Raw genomic sequence first — 16,982 nt, forward strand, 5'->3', positions numbered from 1 at the left:
AGGACCTCCATAGTTCACCATACTGATGAAGTCAAAGGGGATTTTGTGTGATACCATACTGAAGGTAGCAGGTGATGTAATGTTACACTGTCATGAAGACATTTGATGCAAGGTTATCTGGTAAAGAGCACCTTTCCTGAGAGTGGAGGATTGCCTTCTATGACTCTGGAAAAAGGAGCCATAAGAAAACAGCTGAAATTAAAGTAGTTGTACTTGAGTATCTGTGGTGCAATTGCTTACAGGCACACACAGGCCTGTAGTGCCTTTGATTTTGTCTGGTCCCAAACATGAGGTTACCACAGGCCTGCTTGTTTCACACAAATCAAAGAAATTATTATAGGAAGAATGAAATTTCCTCAGGCATCTAAGGATATATGTTCTTAGTGAGCTAGCTATCCTTATGTCCACTTTAAGTATGTAACTCCATAATTTATGTGAAGTGCCACGAGGAAGGGCATTTCATTTGCTCTAGTTGAGAAACCATTGCACTCTTTCAGATGTGTTCTATCAGGCACTACTCTGTTGAGATGGACTGCACTGCCTGTAGATTTATTCCTCAGTCCTTCTTCCAGAGGATTAAAAAGACTTAATACTGTGCTGTTTCTACAAAGATGCCTTTTATATTAGAGCTGGATTTTTTTAACATCATCCCTATAGTACCTGTTATCTATATAACCTTTTTTTTTTAAAGTAAAAGTACAGACTACAAACTCAAACAGCCAAAATACAGCTTAATTTCTGCTGCCTCTTGCATTCAGTAGTGTGCCTCTGGGGGGTTTTAAGTCTTCTTCATGAATACTTTGTTACATCCTTATCCTTGGAGAGAGGTAAGTTCTGGAAGGAGATTCTGAAATAGTTTCATGAATTGATTTGTTTATTCATCTGTCTTTTGGATTTTTTGCCAGCCCATCACTAAACTGATACTTAACTGTTATAATTTGGTATAGTTTAAGTGTACACATACTTGATCTGTTACTAAACTAGGAAGTAGTAGTGGCAACTTTATATCTGAAAAGCACATGAAAACAGTGTTTTACTGAACTGCAAATGAGATACCCTTGAAGGATATGCTTGCAGTTGCCTTTTTAATAAGCAGTGTCTTAATACATAGGTATTTCACTAAAAATTAGATGAACTGTATTAGCTTTAATTCTAGTACATGCAGAACCTTGTTTCATTTTTATATAAAAGCAATGTCTTTTCCTTTATATGAAATGCAAAAGGTTGTAGTCTTAGATGGTATTTAGTCCTTGTATCCTTTTGTTGAAAGGAGAAGGAATGATAATCGTGACAACTGAAGTGATGTGGGTGCTGGTGAGCTAATTTCTGCAGAGAGTGTGTTAAGTGTCTTGGCCGTGGCTCTACGGAGTGAGTACTGATGCTCGAACGTAGAGCGGGGGTGCTTTTGCATTGAGAAGAAGGTCCTGCCTGCCTTCCCCGTGGTTTAAAACCTGCCCAAGAGCTGGCGCGCAAGCCTGCCTGCACTAACAGAAATAATAGCCTGTGTTCTACGTCATGTGTGCGCAGTAGGTGGTAAGAGCTTTTGGAGGGCGCAGGCCGTCAGCGGCGCGGGCCGTGGGGACGGCCGCAGCGCTGTTCGGCGGGGCGGACGCCGTCCCCGGCACCGAGTTGAGCCTGAGCTCGCCTCGCCTTCTTCCCGTTAACTTCCCGGCTCCTGCCGCGGCTGGCTGCGGGAGAGCGCTCGGCCCCTCCGGGCGGCGGTGGGGCGCGGGGCAGCCCGCCGCAGTGGCGGCGCCCCGGCGCTGCTGGCAGGCCCGCCGCTGCCGCCGCCGCTGCCGGTGGGCAGAGCCGCAGCTCCCGGCCTGGCCGCCGGCGCGGCTCCGGGCGGGGGCGCCCTTGTTCCCCGTGGAGGGGGCGGGCGCATCCTTCGGGGCGCGCCGCCCCATTGGCTGCGGCGCCGCGCCGGGCGGCACGTGACCGGCGGGGCAGTATTGGCCGCGGCGCTGGCGCAGCCGGTGGGCGCGGGCGGGGCCGGCCGGGCCGGGCCGGGCGCTGGCGGCGGGATGGAGGCGCAGCGGCCGCGGCCATGGGGTGAGTGCGGCGGCGGCGGCTCCCCGGGGCCGCCGCGCCCGGGCGAGGCGGGGCGGCTCCCCGCGCCTGTGACAGGGAGGCGGCGGCGCCGCCGGGGAGGGAGAAGAAGGCGGCTTTTGTGGCTAAAAAAAAACCGCCGGGCTGCGGGAAGAGGGCTGCCGGCGCGGGAAGGAGGAAGACCCGGGCGCGGCGGGGAGCCGCTGCGGGCGGGATCGAGCCCCAGCCCGCCCCGCCAGCGAGGGGCGCAAAGCCGCCGCGGAGCCCTGGCGCGGCCGTGCTCCCCGCAGCGCGGGCTCCGGGGCTGAGGGAGGAGGGGAGGCGGGCGGGCAGCGGTCTCGGGGCGGGCAGCCCCTGCCCGGCGTGCGGAGGTTGCCCCCGGCGGGGCGGGGCGAGGCGGCGAGGCGAGGCGCTGCCCGCGGGTGGCAGCGGCCCCGCTTTGTTAGTGGCGGGGGGCGGCGGTGCCTCCGCTGCGGCAGCGCGTCCGCCTCGCCGGGAAGGGCGAGCCGCGGGGTCGGGAGGCCGGGCGGGCGCGGGTGGGCGGCCGGCGGCGAGCCGCGGCGAGCGGGCCTGGCGAGGAGCGCTCTGGGGGGAGCGGCGCGCCTCCTGCGCGCCCAGGGATCCGCTGACTTCTTACAAATTTATTTAACATCACAAAGAGGTGCCTGGGTCTGCGACTTAACCTGAATGCTGTGGGAAATCTTAATAAATTATGTATGAAGCAGTGGGTCCTTTCTTTCCCTTTGTCAGATACGCAGCTTTTATTCTAGTAATTAGGTCATTGCCAGCAGAAGGCTCCTTTTGCAAAAATCTGTGGCGATTTTTTGAAGACATGTATGCTGCCAGATTATTTCATCCTCGTCACTGTTTGGGTCAACGTTTAAAATCCTTCCTGTTGACTTGCATGGAGGACCCTGGCTATGAGCTGTAAGAAGCGTTTTTCATTTGATAGGATTTTCTTCAGGGGATCAGCAGAGCCCGGTTTTGACTTGATTTGGGTAGTCATACACTGAAAGATGCCTTTTAAAGGTGTAGCAAGATACAGTTTCTTAGTTTGAATAGAATTATTTTCAGTAAATTACTGTGCATACATGAATAATGGAATATAGATCAATTTCAGTTTTTAAATAATTCCCCCCTGTGCTGTTTGTTCTGTTGAAAGTGCTCCTTAATGTTCTTTCTACTTGGTTTTTACTATTTAGTAAATTTTTTCTCTTACTTCTAATGCAGTTAATAGAATTATGAATATTGTGTCAAAATTACAGTTCTTTGAAAATACACATAAACATATGTGCTGAAAGTAGCTTCCTGGAACCAAACTCTTCTGTATTTTTAAGGAGACTGGAAGTAACTGGTAAAAGATTTTTTCCTCCTTCTCAGTTCTGTTGAATACAATGATGCACAAAAAGGTTTGAAGACGACAAGTTTAACTTACTGAGTTTAAATTTCTGCTTTATAGTAAATATCCCCTCAAAACATTTTCTGTATATACCATTATTTTTTAGAATCATAGGTTTCCTGTCTGTCAGTAAGAGAGGCTTTGGGTGGTGTTAAATTTTAAAACATCAGTTGAGGACTTGCCATTTGGAGTAACTGGTTTCAAAAGGTAAATTGGTGATGCTAGAAGTTTCTTCTGTAACATTTTGAATGTTTGTTACAGTTGCTTAAATATTAGAAGACACAGTAGGTGCAGAGGTGTTTTCACCACTTTTTTCTGAAAGGAAAGAGGGTGACAAAGGCACAGTAGTGATTACGGTGATTATTATGGTGATGCTTCTTCCTGTACCTTTTTAAGTCTTAAAAACAAACAGTCTTAGTATTGTTTTGTGTAACAAGCGGAGTAGTTCCTGGAAGAAACAGTAGTCACACTGTTAAAAATGCGGCTTGAATAAAAGATAACTTTTAAATATAATACTTTATTTATGAGTGCAGACTTTCCTAAAAGTCATCCCTCAAATACTATCGTGATACTTGCCAAAACACTTGTACAAAATATTTGGTTATGATAAATGTTCTGATACATGTTGTCATAGTACACTATTAGTATATAATCAGCTTGGAATAGTACAGCATAAGTTGGAAAGGCATATGGCTAAAATCAGTCCCTTTGGACTCTAAATTCTTCTGTTGGATTTCAATATGTCTTAATTCAGTTGGTAAAATGTTTATGTTGATGAAATGTGTTTAATTATTTTTTTCATCAATGCAATGAAATCCTGTTTAAAATAGGCTATACTACTAACGATGTGCTGTGACAATAAGCTGTTGTGAAGACCCAAGTCTCCACTGGTGGTTTTCCAAAATTCGTGCAGGACCTGTGTTAACAGATGCTGATGTATTTCTTGCAAGACAAATGGTCTTCTGTTCCCTACAAGTGCTGAAGAGAACCCTGAAGATGACCCTAATAGGTCACCTAATATGGGGAAATACTTCTTTATTATAAAATAATAGTTTTTCTTTTTTAATTAAAGCTGATGTATTTCATGTTAGTGGTTTTGAGTTTAATTTGTATTTTTGGTTAAAATAGGAAAATAATAACTGGTCTCAGACTTTTTAATAGCTTAAACTTTCTAGAAATGAATCCTTAAAAGTTTGAGAAATATAAAAGTCAACAGGAGCAAGTCATATGCAGTAAGGGCATACACAGTTAGCCATGAATAGCAAAGATGATCATCGTGAAGAATGAGTGTTCGGGCTTGTGAATCATCCCTGGTCCAATATAAGTTATGATTCAAATGATGTCTGGGCTGCTTTGTGTTCAATATAGTATTTAAATGCAAATCATGTTTCGTATTTTCACAGTTGTATTCTGAATGCAGCATGACTAACCAGCTAAGAAACTTCCCAACCCAGAATTATAAAGGAAGAAGTGGGGCTTTTTTCTTGGCGGTGTAATAAAAGCTGAACTTGACTGTTCATAGCCTGAAATGTATGACTTCTGGATTTCACTCTTCTTTTTTTTTTTTTGTATTAATAGGGATGTTTTTTTGGATTGTTAGCATTCTTTAGTAAAATCCTAAGCATGGGGTCATTTCTGTTTCTCACACATACACTTGACCCCCATCATACTTGACCTGTATGAGGGCAAACCAAGAGTTCAGACCATCATCTTCTCTTTCCTTCTCTTGGTCTTTTAAGGAATGCGGAGAACATGGATCACTTATTATTTCAAACCTTCATCAGCCAAGTTATGTTTTGGTTAGGAAGAACAGATGATGCTTCTGCTTATGATGGTTGATGAGTACAGGCCAAGTATTGAACTTAAGGAAGTATCCCAAAATACAACAATGAATTGAAAGCTCTTGCCAAGTTGAGTTAATTTATGGAAGAACAAAACCAAAATCCTCTCTACCCTGCCCCCCAGTCAAAAGGATTTAGGAAGGTCAGGTATAGTAACACTTCAGTGTTTTAGTCTGCTGTCCCCAAAGATAACCTTCATGCAGAAGTGGATAGAAAAACTAAGAAGAAAATCCTCTTGATGCAGCTGAGGTTTAGAGAAAATTGTGGCCTCCTTTTAAAGGGACTAACCCTTTAACACATTGTATTAGGATAACTGGTAGTAGTAATAGCTTTTAATCTGGCCCTTGTTTTTTCTACATGGCTGAAAACCCCAGGAATTCAGAGGGTACCTAATCTAGAGATTAACATTTGGTATCATTTGTTGTCAGTTTTTTTCAATGTCAGCTTTTTCAAATTTATTAAAAGGAGTAGTGTTACATGCCTTGCAGTTCACTTTCTGATATCAAAGCCCTTTTTGCTAAAACAAGTTGATGAAGAGCAGTTTTCTGTGATGGCTGTTTTCTGCTCCTTCGTGCATCCCTCTGACCTGAGCATGCTAATGCGGAATGAATGAGGACATGGACAGAAGGTACCAGATCTGCTGTTCCACTCATGGGCAATTCTTGTTCTGTACCGAGTGTTTTCTTAATTCTCTTCAGCCACACCCAAAGCCTTACAGCACTTTCAGGCTCCTCATTATATTTGTGTGCCGACATAGCCCAGATGAGGAAAAAACAAACAAAATAGCCTCCCTTCTAGTTGCTACTGACTAGAAGTTTTGAGGTTTGTTCTTAAATGCAGGTGGGGATAGGAGGATTGAATATGCTGGCAACAACATCCATTTTAATAAAGCATAGGCTTATCACCAGGTGGAAATAACGTAGTTGTTCAGTCTGATGCTGGAGAAGGCAGAAATATATTTTTTCTGCTCTATCTGGAAAGAATCAGGATAATGGGCTTTTACAGTCTGAGGCCAATGGAATATTTTTCAGTGAGTGGGAAAGGCGTGTATTGAACAATGCCTGTGAAGGATAAATATTTTTAAATCAGCAAGCCTGGAAAGCTTGCCCCAAACTGAAATGGGTAAGACAATCCCTGGCCCACTGATACTCATTTTTGTTAAGTTCTTAAACACAGCACTTGAAGTGCTGATATTTTTGTGGAGTTAAAAAAGGACAAGCAGAAGGATATTTACATATAAACCATTTAACCTGAAGAAAAGCTTCAAACAAAACAGGAGAAAATCTGATACAGGATTCAGTCAACAGAGAAATTGAATTAATGCAAATTGGCATGGTTTGATATGTTTGAAATAAGAACGGCCAAAAAACCTCTTGCTTTATTCTCTTGAGTGTGTTGATAAAGGTAACTGTATGAAAATGGTGCATTTAAGGCTGAAGTTAGTAAGTGGGGCTGGCTTACCTTAGAACAGCTGTGCTGAATTTTTTCCCCTGTCTGTCAGCCTTGCCCCTCTCTTGAAAGTAGCCATGTAACAGCTGCTGAACCATTGTGGTTAGTGGCCCAGCATAGTCAGTTAAACCAGCACCTATTTCAGATTACCTTGGTAGTCAGGCAGTAATCTGCAGTGGTTTAGGCAGCTGCCACTTGAGCAGCTGAGCCCTTTTCTCTTCCCTGGGTGGGAACCTTGCGGAGATGGGTAGGGCAGACAGCTGGGGGCAGGCACTGGTGCAGCCCTCCCAGCTGTCCCAGCATTAGCACTAACCGCTTCCAAGTCAGAAGCCCTACACCTAGTGCTTCAAAAAACTTGGTTTTAAATGTATTTAAGCAAAACTAATTGGAAAAGTCTGGTGATGCTGTGACTATTTTTTCCCCTGTATTCAGTGTGGTATGCCCTTGAAGAAACAATTCCCCCTTAGTCACATGGGAGTGAATGACAAAAATTGACAGAATGGTAAAGCATAATAAGGGTAAGATATTGGGCTCAGCACTGAAAAGCTGGGTGAAATTTGTGGATGTAGAAAGAAATCAGAGTTGATGGTCCTTTCCAACTTTACTAAATGATAAATTATAATCTAGATATTCATGAGCTTTAGATACAATGATTATGAGTTGTTATATTAAGAAGATAAACTACATTGTGAAAAATTTTCAGTTACGGAGCACAGGAGCACATCTGCTTACTGATGGCGGTAGTAGAACGCTAAATTCTGTTTGCTTATTAGAGAGTTGAACATCTGATTTACTACTGTCAACAAAGTTCATAATCCAAAATCAAGTACATGAACAGGAGCCTTGGTCGACATCAGTGTTTTTTGGATTGGGCCTTACTGAACAAAGTAGTTTTGCCTTTTTTCACTGATTATGATGTCTGAAATAGCCATACAACTGATTTGCTAACAAAAAGCAAAAAAAAATTACCCTCAGGCAGTCACTGTGGGTGACAGATAATTATTCCATTGAAGATTTCTAAAATTGAAACAAATAGGTTGTGGTTATCTAAAAATGTTACCCAGCTTTATGTATCGATAGTGCTAGGTCTGTGTCTCTGTTGCTGAGAAAACACATGGTAGGGTTTTCTATCTTAGATTATTCTTAGCCTCTGTTCTGAAAAGACTAAGACTAACTTGTTCTACAGCAGTTGTGTTATAAAAACAGGATGCTCTGGTAACAATGATAGCTTTTATGGACAAAAAAAAAGTAATGGCAGTCTGAAATATTTTAATAAGGAGATGTAATTAATGTATCACAAAGTGTTGGTGTTCTTAAGTAGAACCTCTTTAGGGTGTGTTGAGTATGTATGCTTATTGATTTCAAACAAAAAAAATTCTCTGATCAATAAAAAATTGTACATTTTCAGAGAATATTGGGGGTTTTGCCTCTCTCTTGGGATTTGGGACTAAAAAGAGTACATCTAAGGTCTTGATTTCTGAGCAGTTATTACTGGTATAGTTTTCTTAATGTAGAAAAATGCATATCTAAACATTAACAGTATATTTGCATAAACTTAGGCTTCTCCGTAATTTTGATTTTAGTGTGTAAGAGAGTTATATTCAGCTTGAAATTCTTCTTTGATGTGTGTATTCATGCAAACTGCTGATTCAGTAAAGCATGAAATTTCTTGTCATAATTTCACCTTACTTTGATAGGAGATGGAGAGGAAACCTCTTAATGATGAGAAATATGGGTCAGGGAAGTAGGAGACCTAGATTTTAGGTGCTTCTTACAATGAGGGGATTAAATTTCAAAGTTTCTGTATTCCAAGAGGGTTATTTCTTGGAGTAAATCTAGAGAAAGGGGTATCTCCATTCCTCCCTTTGAGTGATGACTGCTCTGCGAAGAAATGCAGTTAAGAGTGCAAAAGGGAGCTTGACTGAAGCATAGTACTGAACTTTGCAAAGGCGGGTTGTGTTGCATGTGTCATGCATTTTCCCTTGGGCTGGGTAAAATATGAAATTGGTATTGGAGCCCAGAGTTCTACCTCTTCCCTTCGCATTCACTCCCCACTGTAGTGATTTTGTACAGGTTGGAAGAGTGATTTATTCTTGATTTAGCTGATTCTGGCCCCTTGAATATGTTTGTGTGTGTCTGTGCAGTGGTACAGCTTCAGGCTAGTGGGCCCTGTGTAAACTATTCCTTGCTTTCCTTTGGACTGGTTACTTCTGCTGTGAATGAGGCGACATGTGGCTGTGAACCCTGTCTGGCTGAGAGGGTACAGAGGTTGACTCTTTCCCCAAAGTAGGTGTGTTGACCCCTGAGAAATTGCAAGAAGGGGATGCAGCAATACAGTCAATTTCTATTGATGCCACCAATTCTGTGTTTAAAAATAAAGTAGCTTTTTTGTACTCAAATAATTTGGAGCATAAATCCAAGGATTAGTTTTGGGACCTGAACTCTGATCTGGTGTGTCTAGTTTGAGGCTATTGGTAAAAACCTATTTTCAGAAGAGAGGCAGATTTTAATTTTGAGGGTGTTAGCTCAATATACATGGAATGGCTGGTGTGTAATGGAGCCTTGTGATTTCACTCTACGAAGTGCCTGAGAGGTGTCGCAGTGTTCAGCATCAGAAAGCCTAAGCTGCTTTGTGGTCATGCATTACCTGTGTCTGTTTCCGCTATTTTAAAATTTAAAAATGGTGTCTTTCATGAAATGGCTTTGGCATTTCATTATTTCAGGAGAAAAAGATACAAATAGCTTGTCAATATGAAAATAAATAGAGTATTCTTCTGTATTTAAGTTTAGGAATGTAAGATTGGATTTCTGAACCGCTAAGTCCAGTTCCTTCCTGTGCAGTGAGCTAGGCAAGGATGTTGCTGAATTTACAACTTCTAATGGATGTTGCCAGCCTATGTTGATAAATGACGGATTTATACCCATTTGTTCTGTGTCAGTATTGTGTTTTAACATAAATATTTTTCTCCCTCTTGAGTGTTTTCCCCTCCTTAATAACAAAGTGTAGCTGTGTTGTTCCAGCCTTTCTTGTGCTGAGGCAGCGAAGGCTTGCTCATCAAGTCTCTTCTCATTTGAGAGACCCTCCAGTCCCCTGATCACTTGGTATCTTTCTCTGCACCCACTTAAATTCACTTTTCTTACCCACGTCTTTGTAAAATGACTTGGTAACTCCGGGGACGGTGTTTGCTTTCCTTGTGCCAGTCTTGTGTTGGCAGTGCCCCGGTGCCCTGCAGGCTGGCTGCCGAGAGGCTCGAGTTGCTTCTCCCCACTCACTGCTTTGAGGTGACAAGATTCCTACGTGAGTGACCTTACATTGTTATGCTATTTAATTCTACCCTGTTTCTACTGCTCCATTTCTCAGTTCATCAAGTTCCTTGTGTATTACACATAGCCCTCTGACCTTGCGAAGCCTCTTCAATTTATGGGAGCAAGTTTTGATGCCACTTCTTGTGCCAAGGTCAATAATGAAACATGTAAAAATACCTGTTGCAGACTAGTTTTGTGGGAACTTTGCTAACAACCTGCCTCCAGCCGCACAATTTGGCTTTTAGCACTGCCCAGTGTCATCTTGTCTTTGAGCTACTCCTTACCCATACACAGTTTTTCAGCTTGCTTTCCTTATAGCTGTGGCTGGTTTTACATGTGGCAAACACTTTGGTGCAGTTGGGGTAGGTGAGATCCATTATTTCTAAAAAGTAGTTTACTGTTCTCCTTGAATACATGGTAGTCCTTCCTTTACAGGCAGGAAAAAGGAGAATTATCTTGGAGGGCCTAGGTAGGTATACATCTGCATGCCCCCAAGAAGTCCAGGTGCCTCAGCCAGTGGGGTGTCAGGCATTGCTGGAAGCAGATGCCTAGGCAGCTTGCAGCGTATTACTAACATGAGACTGGCTGCCTTCAGTCCAGTTTTCAGTGTGGGTGTACTGACTGCCACCACACTTTGTCCAAACCTCGCCATGCTCCCAAAAGATATGATGTATGCTCCCCGCCCCCTCTCCCGCCCCCAGGAGGTTCTCTTTAAAATTCGTGCCGTATCCTGAGGTGCCGATGCGAATGCCCTGGTAGCAGAGAGCAGCTGCCAGGCATTGCTGCGATTCCTGCTGGTGCAGCCGCCTTTCCGGCAAGCGCCTCAGCAGCCAGCAGAGCTGCAGTCGGGCAGCGTGGCTCCTGCCGGATGCCAGACTGGCAGGAGTGAGTTTCTGCCTGTGGCAGTGTCGCTTCCTGCCCATTTGGGTGTCTATTTTGCAAAAAAATGAAGATATTTTGGATTACCCGTCTTGTGGTAATCAGCTGACTCAATTTTTTTTTTATCTGAAAACCCACAGAGTGAAGTTTGACATTTGAATAAATCAGGAAGTGACTCCTAGTCTGAGGCAGAATGCTGTCTCTCAGTGGTGATGTCCTACTTCCATGTTATGAAAATAGAATATGCAAAAGGAAGCTTAGGAACTTAGATTAGGAGGGGGAGAAGACAAACCACACCTCCCCTTCAGAAACTGTATCCTTACACATTTAACATAAGTATATTTTAAGCTTATTTAGCATGTAAGATATCAGAGCTATGCGGTTGCTGTCTTTCTACTGTAGCTGCTCCCCTCATTCAGTTTTCTCCATTTTCTTCGTTGTGTGTATGCGTCTTGTTAATGTGGCTAATTGTTTTAACTTCCAAATTTGTGAGTGAGAATTCCTTAGTGTGGACAGAAAATTGAAAAACTTGGTATTTTTTATCATTACCTGTCCTTTCATACTAATAATGAATTAAAATAATGGGAGAAAAAGATATTTAGCTAGAGTCAAAGTGCATGTCAAATACATGACACACAACAGCTTCTGTAAATTAGATGTAACTGAATAGATGTGTAATATACTTGAGTCAAAACCAACAGTCTATCAATATTGCAATACGATACTAATTTATGACAACTAATGTGAGAATGTTTCCACTTCTCTCTGCCTTTCCTTGGGCTTGTTCAGAATTGTCCATGCAGTGTATGTTCTGAAAAGAAATGTGAACTACAACTGTCGGTTTTATTAATAAAAATGGAAACTGTTACTTATTAAACAAAAACATATGTGAAATGGAACAGAAGCAGTCTGCCCTTTTTGATTTTTTTAAAAGTTTTTTTAATTTTCTTTTTTTGTCGTTGTTTTGTTTTGTTACAACTCTCTTTGACAGCTCTCCACCTTTTAGGTGAAACAGCCTGATGGTAAAAGCACAGAATTCACAGAATAGAGTAGATGTTTCAGATTGCCTTCATTTCTCTAAAAATGAGGTCTTCATTAAAGCATGACCAAATGTTGAAAAATAAATTTGTTGGGTTTTTTTTCTTCAGATTATTGGTAGTGTCATGGAAATCACAATTCCATAAGTGGCAGGCTTCTTCCTTCTCCCAGCTTTGATGACAGGTGCTTAGGGTATGAAGACTTGCTTCTTGAAAAGGAAATAAACTAGTCATATCAAATGCACTACAGCTTTTGTTATTGTTCCTGTCTTCAATGGTATTTATTCTTATTTACGTTTCGTTGAGTTTAAATTTAGAAAGATTAAACACAATTTTCAAAATTTGTATTGTGGAACTAAAACCTTTTTGAATAATGTTACCTATTTTTTAGTGGGCTGGATAATTCAATTAAGATTCATCTGGAAGAGCAAAGTTGATTACATAAGGAGTTACACAAGCAGTAAGGTCAAAGGCTGAGTGAGAAGATACACAGAAAAAGCTAAATAAGAGCATTGTTTCATCTTTTCCAAAGTACTACAGTAACCATGAAAAGGAATGTTGTCCCGTAAGCTTTTTATATTTTTTTTTCCTTTGAGTTACAGGCTGCATACTTGGGAAATTCCTGGGATGACATTGGAAGGGTAACTTGTACGTGTATGAAGTGCTAGGCTTCCGTTTATTCTCTTGAATAGCTAATGAATAAGAAATCGATACCTTCAAGTGTAAAGAGCTTCAAACGTGGTTAGCCATGTTTTGGTTAACTTATGTTGTTACATGAACATTTTGATGGGTTTTGGTTTGGAAAGTGGGAAACAATTTGTATTTTATGGTTTAAATTGGAGTATTTGTTTCTTTCTCCTTTGTAATGGCTGAATAATTGTGGTGGTGTTCTAGGACTTCTGTTACAATATTACCCCAAATAATATGGGATATCTTGATATCAGGAATAGCCTTTTATCTTTTTATTCTACTGTGCAATATGACCACTTCTTATATTGGAATTTTTGAAGTATATTTGTTTTAATCTTTATGCCTTGGAGGGTCTTTTTACAGAAGACTTGATTACTACTACATTTGATGCTTTTTTTCTGTTAAAATTCCTCAATATTTACTGTTTGCCTTTCATAGAACATCTCCTTTAGTGCGTGCTATTCCTAGGAATTTTGAACATCTGTGACTATCTTGTGTCATAAAATTAAGTAGGCAGTCAGTGTCTTTTAGGTATGGTTGACGGTGCTTGTTGTCTGTCCAAATATGATTAAATATGGTCTATTATCTGCATAGTTTCTCAGTGTTAGAATTGAAATGTGAATAGTAAGGATGCTTTTGTATGATGCTATGATTTTCTTTTCATGCATTTTGGCTTCCCCTAATACCTAATGCAATTGTTAATGAACTTCTTTCATTTGCTTAATCATGTGTATCAAATAGAGGCCCACTGAAAAAAGTCTTTAAACTGGCATTAGTTCTAGGCATTAATAGTTTGGTTTAATGGATTCAAATTAAGTGCTTATAAAGTTGAGTGGTAAACAGGGAAAAAGAGAGAGATAATTCTATGGTTAGATAAATTTGGGTTTTTTTCCTAAAATGTTTACATTTAATATTTTCTCTTACTTTTTTTAGGGCTGAGGGTAGCCCAGGATGGCCGCAGCTTCATATGATCAGTTGTTAAAGCAAGTTGAGGCATTAAAAATGGAGAACTCCAATCTTCGGCAAGAGCTAGAGGATAACTCAAATCACCTAACAAAACTGGAAACTGAGGCATCTAATATGAAGGTATTGCAAGCTCTGTGCCTGTGTGCCTCAGTGTTTCTGTTACTGCCTTTTGTGTCATGAAGTTTTGTGTGCTTTTAGATTCCTACATAAGTCTTTTCCAGGCTGTGTGAGGGAAAACTATCAAATCTACTTAGTGAAGATTTTTTTTTTTTAATTTGAAAATTGAAATATTTCAAAACAGTTTTTTAGGAACAGCTTCCAGTTTTCATAGCTTCTTCTCTGGTGTGTCATGGTAAGCACTACCATTTTAGCACTGCTGTACTTACCAGCAGGAAGTCCAGTCTGCTGACATAGTCTGACAAAGCAAGTATTGTTCAGCACTTGAAAACATGGGAGCAACTGGAGGTTTTCAGTGTTTTAAGGTAAGTTTAAAAATTTTGGGGTTTACTACAATCATAATATTTAACGTTCCAAAAGGAAAAGTTCATTTTCAAATAAGACCACAAGTTCTCCAGCCTTTCCCAAAGCCTAAATTCTTACTTAATAATTTCACCCAGATTTGTCCATCTGGTGTTTATTGGTTAGGTGTAGGCCTTCAGAGCCACCTATCCAAGAGGAAACACTAGGCTCAGCTGGAATTTAGATGGATTTTGATCAGTAGGAAGATACATACACAGCTGTATCCGTGTGATTCATGACACTGAACAAGGCAGAATTTCACAAGCATTATAGCTGCATTAATAATAGTGCTCTTCCTAAACTGACAAATACTGGTGCTTTTTGCTAACAGCCAGCAAAACCAGACTTCTTTTGATACCTCAGTTAATATGGCTCAGAAATTCTTGGTACTTCTCTATATTCTCCTTTATAGGGTAGGCATATTCTAAATATTAACATTTGTATGTCCATCTCCTTGCTTTCCGCTCTTCGTATCACAGACTTACTGTTCCGTTATAACTAATCTTTATTTTTTTAAATATGGTAATCTGATGAATAGAGCAATTAAAAATACTTTGAACTGAACTTTCTTTTCCTCCGGCATGTAGGTTGTGACCTATGTATTCACTGTACGAAGAAAAATTTTCTTGTGTTCTGAAGCAGTCACTAGTTACAACACTTGAAAAGCGCAAATTTTTCAGATACATTTAATCCTTGCATTGCAGTGTAAAACAAAAATGGCTCTGCTACCTAAATTGAAATGAAATTATAGTCCTTTACACCAGCTACTCAAAACAGTGGTTGGCATTAGCAGCTGTGGAAAAAAAAAATTGTTCGTTTGCTCAGTTATGTATCTGAAAGCTAGTTCTGTCATTTATATTGTTTTTCTTACGATAATATTACAACAAATGTCAGTAACTCCCCTTCCCTCCCTGTCATTGCAGTCTAGAATAGGGGAGGGGGAGACAAGAGACATGATCTTCCTCATAGTTTGAAAAAGGAAGGTGAAAATGTCTTCCCCTCCCCTCCCCCCCCTTCTTTGTCCCCATACAGTTGATTTTGAGGGGGAGTGTGGGGACTGTGGTTGTGTTTTGGGGTTTGGGGTTTTTTTTTGGCTTTTTCCTTTTTTTTTTTTTTTTTTTTTTTTTTTAGCTTTTGTCAAGGTAATTAGATTTCCGCTGACCTAGAGACAGACCAGCTGTATAAGTTGGTCTCTAGGGCATTAATTTGGGATGTGGAACAGCTTTCTGTCCTTACTTCAAACTGGGCAGACCACCAAATGGAAAATGGCTCTATTGCACTCCATGGAGGAGTGCTTATGAGCCACATTCAGAGTAGACACCGCATTTTTTCTCTCCTGAAATGCCATTCTAGATATAAGGAATTTATCCTAAAAAAACTCCAACTCAAATATCAAACTCAGTATGTTTCTTTTCATTTTGGGGGATGGGTGGGGAGGAGGTTGGTCAGATTAATTTGATGGGGTATTTTGTAATCTATAATTCTATGAAGAAATCCTAATCAACTGTGTTCCTCAGGAGTGCTTGCTCCTGCACCTGAACCAAGAAGCTGTTTCTTTCCCTTGTTTGTTTCAGATGTGTTTGGAAAGGGTCGAAACCTAGCTTTGACTTGACTTGAACCTGAAGGATGGTATGGGAATGATCTTGGAGTCTGATTGGAGTCTGTGGGTGAAGTTTGATGGGGATCATTCCAGGATTCTCTTTAGTCAGGAGACAATTTTAGTTTCGCAAGCTTTTGGAGAAAGTATGCAGTGGCTTTGTTTGACTCAAAGAAACTGCATGGTCTGTATGGTTCCAGTGCCATAATTAGGGATAATTACAAGAAAAGTAATTAGAAGAACCCGACCAGTGGAGATTGAAAGCCCTTTGGCTACCATATAAGCAGTTAAAACTCCAAATATTTTGGAGGAAATTATCCTTGGGGAGCATGTAAGTGTCACAGAGCCCTAGCAGCCCCTCCCACCAATAAAATCCCAAATACTAGTGGGAGAAGGGGAGCAGCAGTGGGGAAAACAAGCTGTGGTTCTGTGGCAAACATCACTGTTCTTGCACCATGAATTTTGATCTGTGGGCTAGTGCAGAAACATCTCACAGTGATTCTTTGGACTGTTAATGTGTTTGCTTGTGTCTCCTCTTTTGCCTTACATTCTTTAATCGCTTGTGAAAGGCAATAGTTACAAAGGGCATTTTAAAGACAATATTGTATCTTTAAAGAAATTGATTTTGGAAATAGTAGAGTTAAAATGTGTAAGCGTGCCTCATCTTTATAATCGCTCCATTTCAGAAATGTAAGGTAATCATACTGGAATTAAAAGCTTAACATGAGCTCATCTTGCACATGTATTTATAATAAACTACTACTGACCTATATAAGAACAATGTCTGAAAGCTTCATGTTTAAAGCTAAATTTAATTTTTAAAAGTGAAAACTGTACATTTGCTGACCAGAAAACAACATGGTGGGTAAACAAAGATAAATGTGATATCGGGGATGCCAAAATCATTATTAAAACAGTGTCCACTTTGTTTTTTAATTTGTGTTGTCCTAGGGATTAACTGTTCAAACAAAAGAAATCCCTCGGAGTATTATGACTAACTTGGGAAATTCAGTTGTTACTATTGGCTTACTGTCAGATGAATTACAGCAGTTCAGTATGATAACATGTTCTCTCTAAATCAACAAATATGCTGTTTGATGGTCAATGAAATAATGCATTGGCCCATAAATGAAGAGAAACAGTTTCAGTGTCTAGATGTAGACAGTAACTGCATAAAACACAGACTATGGGCAAATTTAGAAAAAAATGAACATAGTTTTATTTTAATTCAAAACCTGTAAAATTCATGA

At 40.8% G+C, this 16,982-nt stretch overlaps 1 protein-coding gene across 7 annotated transcripts in view; it reads left to right on the forward strand.

Annotated features, from left to right (window-relative positions):
• The window catches only part of APC (APC regulator of WNT signaling pathway), a 101,276-nt gene that overhangs the window by 19,555 nt on the left and 64,739 nt on the right, over positions 1–16,982 (forward strand). For 3 of the 7 annotated variants that reach the window (XM_072860302.1, XM_072860309.1, XM_072860305.1), the window contains one exon: positions 13,584–13,736. In XM_072860302.1, the coding sequence (XP_072716403.1) occupies positions 13,602–13,736 (135 nt within the window). In that variant the 5' untranslated portion in view covers positions 13,584–13,601. Of the gene's footprint in view, positions 1–1,455; positions 1,534–1,915; positions 2,053–12,387; positions 12,526–12,592; positions 12,609–13,583; positions 13,737–16,982 lie in introns of those variants that run through there. The other 4 variants (XM_072860306.1, XM_072860303.1, XM_072860304.1 and 1 more) reach the window with 4 other exon arrangements.

The sequence above is a fragment of the Ciconia boyciana genome, chromosome 4 (assembly GCF_034638445.1).
Source record: "Ciconia boyciana chromosome 4, ASM3463844v1, whole genome shotgun sequence".
Taxonomy (NCBI): domain Eukaryota; kingdom Metazoa; phylum Chordata; class Aves; order Ciconiiformes; family Ciconiidae; genus Ciconia; species Ciconia boyciana.